The sequence below is a fragment of the Otolemur garnettii genome, unplaced genomic scaffold, assembly GCF_000181295.1.
Source record: "Otolemur garnettii isolate 467f Iridium unplaced genomic scaffold, OtoGar3 scaffold00038, whole genome shotgun sequence".
Classification (NCBI taxonomy): domain Eukaryota; kingdom Metazoa; phylum Chordata; class Mammalia; order Primates; family Galagidae; genus Otolemur; species Otolemur garnettii.
This window is the reverse complement of record NW_003852433.1, coordinates 14871821-14881260: the sequence shown is the minus strand read 5'-3', so window position 1 is coordinate 14881260 and position 9440 is coordinate 14871821. Positions and strand designations below refer to the sequence as shown.

At 46.6% G+C, this 9440-nt stretch overlaps 1 protein-coding gene across 3 annotated transcripts in view; it reads left to right on the top strand.

Moving 5' to 3' along the window:
* Positions 1 to 9440, top strand: part of RPH3A (rabphilin 3A) — a 101479-nt gene that overhangs the window by 68317 nt on the left and 23722 nt on the right. For all 3 annotated transcript variants that reach the window (XM_003789965.1, XM_003789964.2, XM_023513285.1), the window contains 4 exons: positions 4267 to 4396; positions 5972 to 6058; positions 7977 to 8142; positions 9351 to 9389. In XM_003789965.1, coding sequence (XP_003790013.1) covers positions 4267 to 4396; positions 5972 to 6058; positions 7977 to 8142; positions 9351 to 9389 — 422 coding nt within the window. The remainder of the gene's footprint in view (positions 1 to 4266; positions 4397 to 5971; positions 6059 to 7976; positions 8143 to 9350; positions 9390 to 9440) is intronic.

Below are 9440 nucleotides of genomic sequence, written 5' to 3'. Positions count from 1 at the left end.
CATAACAAGGATCCCTGAGATGAGGCATCTGAAGAATGATCTTAACTCTGTCACATTTCCGTGCCATTTGCTGCCACTGAAGGAAGGTAATGAGACACTCTCAGTACAATGTGTGTTAAATGGGGGCTTTTGGCATCGAGGATTCAATGGTAGAAGAGGCAGCCGATCTGGTAGGGGGGGTTACAACGTGGGTTTGCAAGTGGTGGGCCAATCTACAGCCTTTAAAACTAAGAAGAGGCAGAAAGCCCCTTTTAAGTTTCCTTTGCAAAGCACACTGCAGTTCAGAATTATATCATCTGTCCCGTGCTCTCTTCCTGAGCTGCGCTGGCAAAGCTTGACATGAGCCAGGAGGCTGTGGGAATTCATGGAAAGCAAAGATGATTTACTGAAGCAGAGAACTAGATTCTAGCCCTGGCCGAGTGAGCCGGGCAAGCCTCCCTCCCTCTCTGTGCCTTGGGACCCCCACTGGTAGAATAACTATTTTCTGACTAAGGCAGTGGACGGAGGAGAAAATAGATAAGATCAAGACTGTATATAATAAAAATGTGACCATTTGCTCTCCACTGCCTTCAACAGCCTGCCTTATTGTCTCACAATATTTTATAATTCAGGGGCCTTAGGAGGCATCCTATTATTCATTTGCTCTACTCAATGTCTAACTGTAAAACCCTGAAACCAACTTTCTGAAGGAAATTCAACTCAGCATCCCAAACAAAGAGATAAATGGGACTTGCTGTGTAATGGGGTGTGGCAGCTCCTCCCTGCCACGCCACTGCAGGGCATGGCCTGAACTGGCTCTAGGCAACCCCTACGGTGCCATGAAGCAGAATTTGACAACCATCAATATAACCCAATACCATCTGCTTTCCAGATGAGGAAACTGAAGCCCAGAGAGGCAAAAGTCAGTTTGATTTCTCAGCCCAATGCTGAGGGTTCTTTAAGGGAAACACAGTGATGGGTCAGCTGTTGAGAGTCTTGTCCTAACTTCAGGGAAGTAAGAGGTCACCCAGCCAGGGTGACCATGTGTGTGCAACATGGTTCTTGCCAATGATGGAGAGGCCCTTGGAATGGAAAGGGCAGAGGAATCGTGTAGGGTGTAGATTGGGCTGCTCAAGATGGTCCCCATGGCTCTGCTCAGAACACAGCTGTGTGGGGGCCAGTGTGGTATGGCTGCCAAGAACAAGGACCCAGGACCCAGAACATCTGGATCTGAATCCTGGCTTTCACCACTTCTTAGCTGTGAGACATGCGTAAGTCACTTAACTGCTCTATGCCTCAGTTTTCTCATTTAGTAAGTGGACACAAGAGTACCACTTAGCTTCGAATGGGGCTGGAGGCGTCGTTAAGAAACTCCCTGGCACGTAGTAAGTGTTTGATGAACATCGGCTGGTGTTATTTCAGAACTTCTGAGACCACGAGCTGGGGGCTTGCTCCTGGTTACTTTCCTCTTCCATTACCCCATAGAAATAACTCCTGGGGGAAACTGGGCAGAAGGAGGGCAGGAGATGAGGGAGAGTCATGAAGAGCACGCTGCCTCCAGCTCTACACATCCTGCCTCCCCAAGCATCCTGTCCAATCTGGGTCACTGCCGAGGCTCTGGAGACCACAGGCTGCCTTTGGCGCTTCCTCCAGCAGAGCAGCTCCTCTCTGAAATGGGACATAAAGGGAGACGCTTCTATTTATAACATTGCAAGTCAGAGCGCTGCGAGGAGATGGTGGGAGTGCGGGAGGGCCATGGGGACAATCTGCAACAGGTGGACAGAGGACTTGGGGCTGCCACGGACAGCTGAGACCAGTCCATGGTGGGGAGGGATGAGAATCCAGCTGCATGTGTGTAGAATGGGTCCTCATTTGAGGGAAGGGCAAGGAGGTGATCTAAGCTGGCAGGAAGTGACCCCCCAAATCCCCACAGCAGAATGCTCCACAGCTGTCATTGTTATATAGCCCTGTTATTCAGAGTGTGGCCAGTAGCATCACTACCTGGGTGCTTTCTAGAAATACAGTACTTCAGGCCCTACCTCAGACCTGGTGTTTCAGAATCTGCATTTTAACAAGATCCCTTAGTCATCTGCATGGAGCTGAATTTGCAAAGTGCCGGGGTAATGCACATGAAACTTGGGTTCTGGTTTTGACTCTGCCACTTCCCAGCTGTGTGACTTTGGGGAAGTCATTTAAATCTCTGTGCCTCAGTTTTCTCACCTGTGAAATGGCATAACAGTTGCCTACCTCCTGGGAGTGGGTGGCATCTAATAAGCACTTATATAAGTGTAAGTTGTCATTATACATCAGTTGACACATGCAGCTTGCTTTTGCTGGATACAGGTATGGGGAGGGAGCTGTCCCTATAGCCAGAATTTCTTTCTGCTAAGTCCTTGGTCCTGGAGATTCAAAAAATGAATCCATGGATCACCAAGTAAGTCAAAGGACAGAATTTATTGACAGATAAAAAATAGATCAGTGAAAGAAGGGAACAGAAGCTCCAGCAGCAGAGGGGGTGCCCAGGTGGAGCCTGTTTGGGCCTTCTGTCTAGGGGGTTATATACGCTTTTCCTATCTGGCAGGCAGGGGGTTTGGGAGAGATGGAATGTATGTCTGGCATATGTCACAATAATTTGGTACCAGGGGCTTGGGCAGAAATTAATTTTAAAACTGCCATAGTGCAGAGGAATTCAGTCCTTGTTGTCTTTGCTCCAGGCGAGCTTCTCTCCACTCCAGGAGGGAGGATATCTCCAGGTAGAATACCAGGCAGGCTGCTTTTTTATGATTTTGTTTTGGATCCAGAGAATGTGGCCTAGAAAGGGCCTGTTTATGCCTAGAGATGGGGTTTGTGATAAGACTGATTTCTGAGTTCACCCAGGCCCAGAAATGGGGTCAGGGGAGGATTTTGTCTAACCCATTCTGTCTAGCCCTGAGTGGGGAACCCTGCGTCACCACCATTCATTGATTGATTGAACCAATCATCATATATGAATGGCTCGCTACGATCTGGTCCTAGGTACACAGCAGACAACAGGACAGAGAAGGACCCTAGTCCAGGGTACTCTAGTTCAGAGGGGAACCTAACATTGTTTCAGGGTCAGCTAATTGCATAGTACAGTAATCTCGCAGATACTTACAAATGTGGTAAGTGCTATAAGAAAGTATAGGGTTGCTATCAGAGCAAGTAAGATGGGTGGTCACAGAAGGGGGTCAAGAGGAAGCACTCAAGAGGATGAAGGGATTCTAGGCAGAAAGTGTAAGTGTGTATGTGTGGGGTGTTATTCCAGGCACAAGGGATAGAATATACAATAGTACTGAGGCAGATGGGAGAGCTGGAACTGAAGGAAGCAGTGTAACCAGAGCAACGGTTCTTAAACTTGCCCATGCATCAGAGTCACCTGGGGGCTTGTTAAAACACAGGTTGCTGGGCCCCACCCCAGAAGTTCTGATTCACAAGTGTCCAGGTGCTGCCAGTCTGGTGACCATAGTTGGAGGATCACTGAACTAGGACACTGAATGCAAGACCGAGCAGGAGAAAGATTCAAGGTTTCATCTGGGGCCAGACCATGTAGGGCATGTCACAGCAATCAACAAAAGGCTTAAAAGTGGGTGGGAGGTGACAGGATCCAATTTGTGTTTCAATCTCACCATGATTGTGATAGAGAACAAATTATAGGCAGACGTGAATGAAAGCAGGGAGCCTATTTAGAGATCACTACAGGCACCCAGAAGGTAGATGGTGGTGCTTTGGGTGGATTCCAGAACAGAATTTGGTGATTTGGTTGGGTTATTTAATGTCAAGGGATGAAGGGGCCAAGAAAAGCCCTAGGTTTCTGGTTTGAGCAGGTAAGTGGATGGTAGTGACAATTTGTGAGACTGGAAATCAGGTTTGCTTGGGGTGGGGCGGGGAGCAGCCTAGATGAAGAGTTCAGTTTGAAAGCAAAAGTTTGTGATGCCTGTGAAGACATCTAAGGGAAGGGGTCATGAGAAATAGATCTGGAGCTCAGAAGGTAGTTGCCCAGGAGGAGGTATCATGAGATAGAAAGGACTAGATGAGATTCTTAATCTGAATTTAATAGAATAGATGGGCTTCAAGGGGATCTTTGATGTCCTGAAAATGTATCAGAATTTTATGTGCATGTGCCTTTTTCTGGGGAAGAGTCCACAACTATTATCAGATGCTCAAAAGTCTGACTCAAGAAATGTGAAGACCATCAGACTGACACTGTAGGTTGTGCTGCTGGTCCCTAGCTCTACGAGGTCCCTATCACCCTGTTTCTGCTTCCAGGCGCCTGGTGGAACGCCTAGAGAACATGAGGAAGAACGTGGCCGGGGATGGGGTGAACCGCTGCATACTGTGTGGAGAACAGCTAGGGATGCTGGGCTCCACCTGTGTCATATGTGAGGACTGTAAGAAGGTACCATCCCCTTCTCCCTTCTTCCTTACGCAGCACTGCAGAGGGCTTAGTCCCAGGCCTGAGCTTTGGATAGCCCTGGATCTTGGGATGGAGCTTGAGTCTTGCAGATTAGTCACCAGGATATGATTGCTTTCTGGAATTCCCTATGCCCAACTGTCTTCCAAGGTCATCCTGATCATGGTTCCTCGCTGGAAGACATTCTGATCCTTCCATCCTCTTAGAGCTGAGCTCCATCCAGGATGAACTTGGGAACCTGAGGTAGAACAGGAGCTATGGTTGAGGCCTCAGGTGTCCTGGTTGTGGCTTAACAAGTTCTGTGTCATTTTAAAGAGCATTTTTATACATATGTGTATGTGAAATGCCCTGGATTGTGGCTTTGAAAGCCAAGGTAGATTCATTTGGCTTTGAGAGCACTTTTTCTTGAAGAGGCATCTCCCTGTGCTCTCTTCATTCTCTACCCCTCCTTAAACTATCTGTACCTGACATTTCCAGGGCAAAGATATCACTATTTGGGGGTCTGCCTGAGTACAAGAAACTCAGGTGAATAACCCAGCTGGAGACCTCTATGATGTTGCTTGGCAGCTCCTCCTTGATGTTCTTATTAACATTAGAATGAAATATTGGGGCTCGGCGCCTGTGGCTCAAGCGGCTAAGGCACCAACCACATACGCCTGAGCTGGTGGGTTCGAATCTAGCCCAGGCCTGCCAAACAACAATGACAGCTGCAACCAAAAAATAGCTGGGCATGGGGTGGTGCCTGTGGCTTAAGGGGGTAGGGCGCTGGCCCCATATGCCAGAGGTGCTGGGTTCAAACCCAGCCCTGACCAAAAACTGCATAAATAAATAAATAAATAAATAGCTGGGCGTTGTGGTGGGCGCCTGTAATCCCAGCTACTAGGGAGGCGGAGGCAGGAGAATCTCTTGAGCCCAGGAGTTTGAGGTTGCCACTCTACCCAGGGTGACAGCTCTGGCTCTGTCTCAAAAAAAAAAAAAAAGAAAGAAAAGAAAAGAAATATTGGGAAAAATTGAGTCTGAAAAACATACATGCTGCAGTCAACCAGTGAGTGAGAATTTTGTGACCTATTAGGTTTTCCTATTTGTTTTAATTTCCCAAAAACTTACCCCAGAATATAATGCTTCATTACACAGTCATAGTACTTGCTCAGATAAGTTTCTTCTCCTTGAGGTGCTGAACTTCTAGTCATAGTCTAGGTTGTCTCAGAAGAAACAAATCAATAAACAACATGGATACATGGCTTTTGCTGTTAAAAAGTTATGTCAATGATCTCTTATATACGGATGCTGAAAACTCAGATCCCAGAGGGCCTCTTGGAGAATTCCTTAATCCAGTGCTTGGAAATGACTCATATTCTTCTTATTGGGAGTAAGTCTCAAACTGGAACTTTGTTCTAACTGGCCTTGCCCATGGAAGGAAGTGTGAGGAAAGAATTATGAATCTTTGCATCTACTGAGATAAAAGGAGGATCATTGCGAGCCCTTCCAACCCCTTTCTCCAATCCATGGCATTTCAGAGGATAGCTCACCTGAATATATGTTGGGCTGTTTTGTCCTCAGAATGTTTGCACCAAATGTGGGGTGGAGACCTCCAAAAACCGCCTGCATTCTGTGTGGCTCTGCAAAATCTGCCTCGAGCAGAGAGAGGTAAGTGGTATGGCCTGAGCTGGTCCCTGGAGCAAGCTCCCTTCTTGGCCAACTTTTTCTTTCCTCCTTGGAATCAGGGCAACAGGGTGGTGCTTGGGGCTTGTTGGGTCTTGTGTCTTAAAGCTGTGGTCCCCACCCCCTGGGCTGTGGACCAGGGCCAGTCTGTGGCCTGTTAGGAATCAGGCTGCACAGCAGGAGGAATGCAGCAGTGGGCAAGTGAACAAAGCTTTATCTGTATTTACAGCCGCTCCCCATCACTCACTGATTCTGCATATAGTGTGTTGTATACTGATCTCATTATATATTACAATATAATAATAATAAAGTGCACAAGAAATGTAATGTGCTTGAATCATCCCAAAACCTTCCCCCACCCCAGTCCATGGAAAAACTGTTCTTCCATGAAACTGGTTCCTGGTGCCAGAAAGGGTGGGGACCACTGTCTTAAGGGGTTGGTGTACAAGGAACCGGCTCAGACGTGAACACTGGCAGGATGACCTCTTTGTATTTGCATGAGTTTCTTCTCTTTTCTTCTCTCTTCCGTGACCTTTCTCTTCCTTCTCTGCCTTCTTTCTTCCCTCTCCATTCATTGCCCTCTGGCCTGTGTTCTCCCACTGTCCCCACTTCTCCCCTTCTGGGTCTTCCTCTCTCACCACCTTCCCTTCCTCTTTCCTTCTATTCTGCGTCTTGTCTTCCCATTCATTCCTGTTCTCTCGCACTCTCTCTCCCTCTTGTTTGAGCTCTTTCCTTCCCTGTGCCGTTATCACCTTCTCCTTCCCATTTCTCATTCTCTTGTTGTTTCATGCTCTTCACACTTTTTCTCTGTACTGTCTTCCCCTTTATTTTGTCTCTCTTTCTTTCTTCTATGGAATCCTTCTCTTCCACTGCCCTGCTTATTACTCATTTTATGACAATTAAGTCCTTCCTCTTTTTCCTAATTTCTACATCACTCACCCCACGCTGCAGATTCCTTGATGGCCAGCTTCTTCTCATTATCAGTCAGGAGCCTGGCAGGTAGCACACATTAATGGGGTACTCAAAAGTTTGATTGAAAGCATTATTTACAAAGATCTGGGTAGAGCAAAGGGACATCAGCAAGTGTTGGTGAGTCACCTCTTCTCCAGCAAAAGCAGGGATAATGTTACCACTCCTAAGTCGGAAGCGGGCAGGAGCACTTACCAGACTGGAAGAGAGGTGTAGCCTAACAGGAGTGCAGTCACTGTCCAGCTAGCAGGGAGGAAGCCAAGGAGGTAAATGCCACAATCTCACTCTCTTCCTTGCTATCAACTCCTGTGGGTATTTTGGCCACATAAACCTGCAGGCAGAGGCCAATGATGTCCAGTTGCTGCAGTCCATAGTGGGCATCCTCCCGGGGCACAGAACAGTGTGAGAGCAGGTTAATGATGTCTAGTTGCTGCAGTCCAGGGGCACAGAGCCTGTGTGGAGAATAGATCTGAGGGGCAATGGAAGATGCTCATCACAGCCCTCTAGGTGTGCTGTCTTGTTCTAACCAACAGGGCCAGGAGGAAGGTCAGAGGTCTTGGGGAAGTTGTAGGTAGACCACACTCTTTACAGCCACTAGTGCAGTGGAGAGCAGACAACATTTAAGAGCTGGAAGACTTGGGGTTGAGTCCTCATTCTCTCATTCTCCAGCTATGTACTGTGGTACCAGTCCTTAACATTTCTCTATCCATATTGATACTGATATTTGGCTTTATCCATCAATAAAACGGGCATACTCAAACACATTCTATTGAGTTTTCAGGGCCAATGTGTCAAATAAATGTGAATTGTGCAAGACTGTACCGGTAAGTAAAGTGTGCTGTAGGCAGGGAACAAATACAAAAATTGACACACATCAAGGTAGATGTAACAGTGCTTGGCAGATACATCTGCAACCCTTTCCTGTCCTCTCCAGGTGTGGAAGCGTTCTGGAGCATGGTTCTTCAAAGGCTTCCCCAAACAGGTCCTCCCACAGCCCATGCCTATAAAGAAGACCAAGCCCCAGGAGCCTGTCAGTGAGCCTGCTGTCCCCGAGCAACCTGCCCCTGAGCCCAAGCACACTGCCCGGGCTCCAGCTCGAGGTAGGACAAAACAGGGTCTTCTTTCAGGACCAAGGGGAGTTCTTGGCCAACACGTCTACCTGAAGGATGTCCTGACATTAAGTCTCTGTTTATACCCAGTTTGGACAGTCAGGCTCTGGTTTTGGGTCTAGGACTCTGATGTCCTCTTCACAATTTAAAATTATAAATCCTTATCAAAAGGGTAGCACAGGGAACTCTCCAGCAATGCCAACCTGCCAAGAGGCTTTGTTGTCATCCCTGGTGGAATATTTAGTAGTACAACAGAGGTGGGAATTAAAATTAGGGACTGAGAGACTGCTGCCATCAAAATACACAGTGAAGTCTGAGAAATTAGGGGCTTACAAAGAAGACCGTCCTTAAATTATGGCCTCTCCTATCAACCATAAGCAAAGCTGAATTGGAATAATTAAAAGTAAAAGATGAATGGAGAGGAAATTGGCAAAAAGAAAATTACCACTACTATTGATATGATCACTATTATTGAAGTATAATTATTAATGGTTAAAACAATGATAGAAAGGGAGAGGCAACACAGCAAAAAGGAAAAAAAAGCACAACCTCAATAAAAACACATGATAATTGGATTAGAGCACTAGGACTGACCAGATAAAGTCTTGCAATAATTTCAATTGACCCTAAGTGATAAAATCTGGTCTCAATGATAGTTTGGGAGTTGAGTTCAGGCAGTTCTTCTGAAAGGAAGGTAATAGTTAGAGGTCTCCAAAATTGAAGTGTCTAACTGTGTTTGCCAGAAGATGATATCTCAAGGTAGTTAACACAGTACATGCCACCCAAAAAGCATTCAACAAATGCTTTCTTCCTGACAAGGCAGGAGCCATTTCTAGTCGTTGCAGAGAATGGCCAAATTGTCAACATACATGTCAACATGCATCCCCATGGTCCCTAGTTCCTACCCCTACAGGATTCTTCCTCCTGGTTAAGCACTGCGCCCTCTAGGTGCGGAAGCTTTTATAGCCTAACTATTCTTTGTTAAGTCTATGTATGCTGTATGTATTTGTGCATGCAAAGGAAATAATGTGCAATCGTAAACAGTAGCTAAATCAGAGGAGAGGTTGTGAGGGAGACTTTTAATTTTTTTTAAATATTCTGGAGAGTGGTGGATCAGCCCCTTTGGGGGCTTATTATGTAGTGCTTCTCTAGACACTAAAAACCAGTACTTTTCATCATTTTTGTCTCTCTCTATTTAGCTGACACTGAAGATAGGAGGGGCCCAGGTCAGAAGACAGGTGAGTTCTGCCAACTCCGTCTTATACTTTGGGGCAGGAGTAATTTCACCC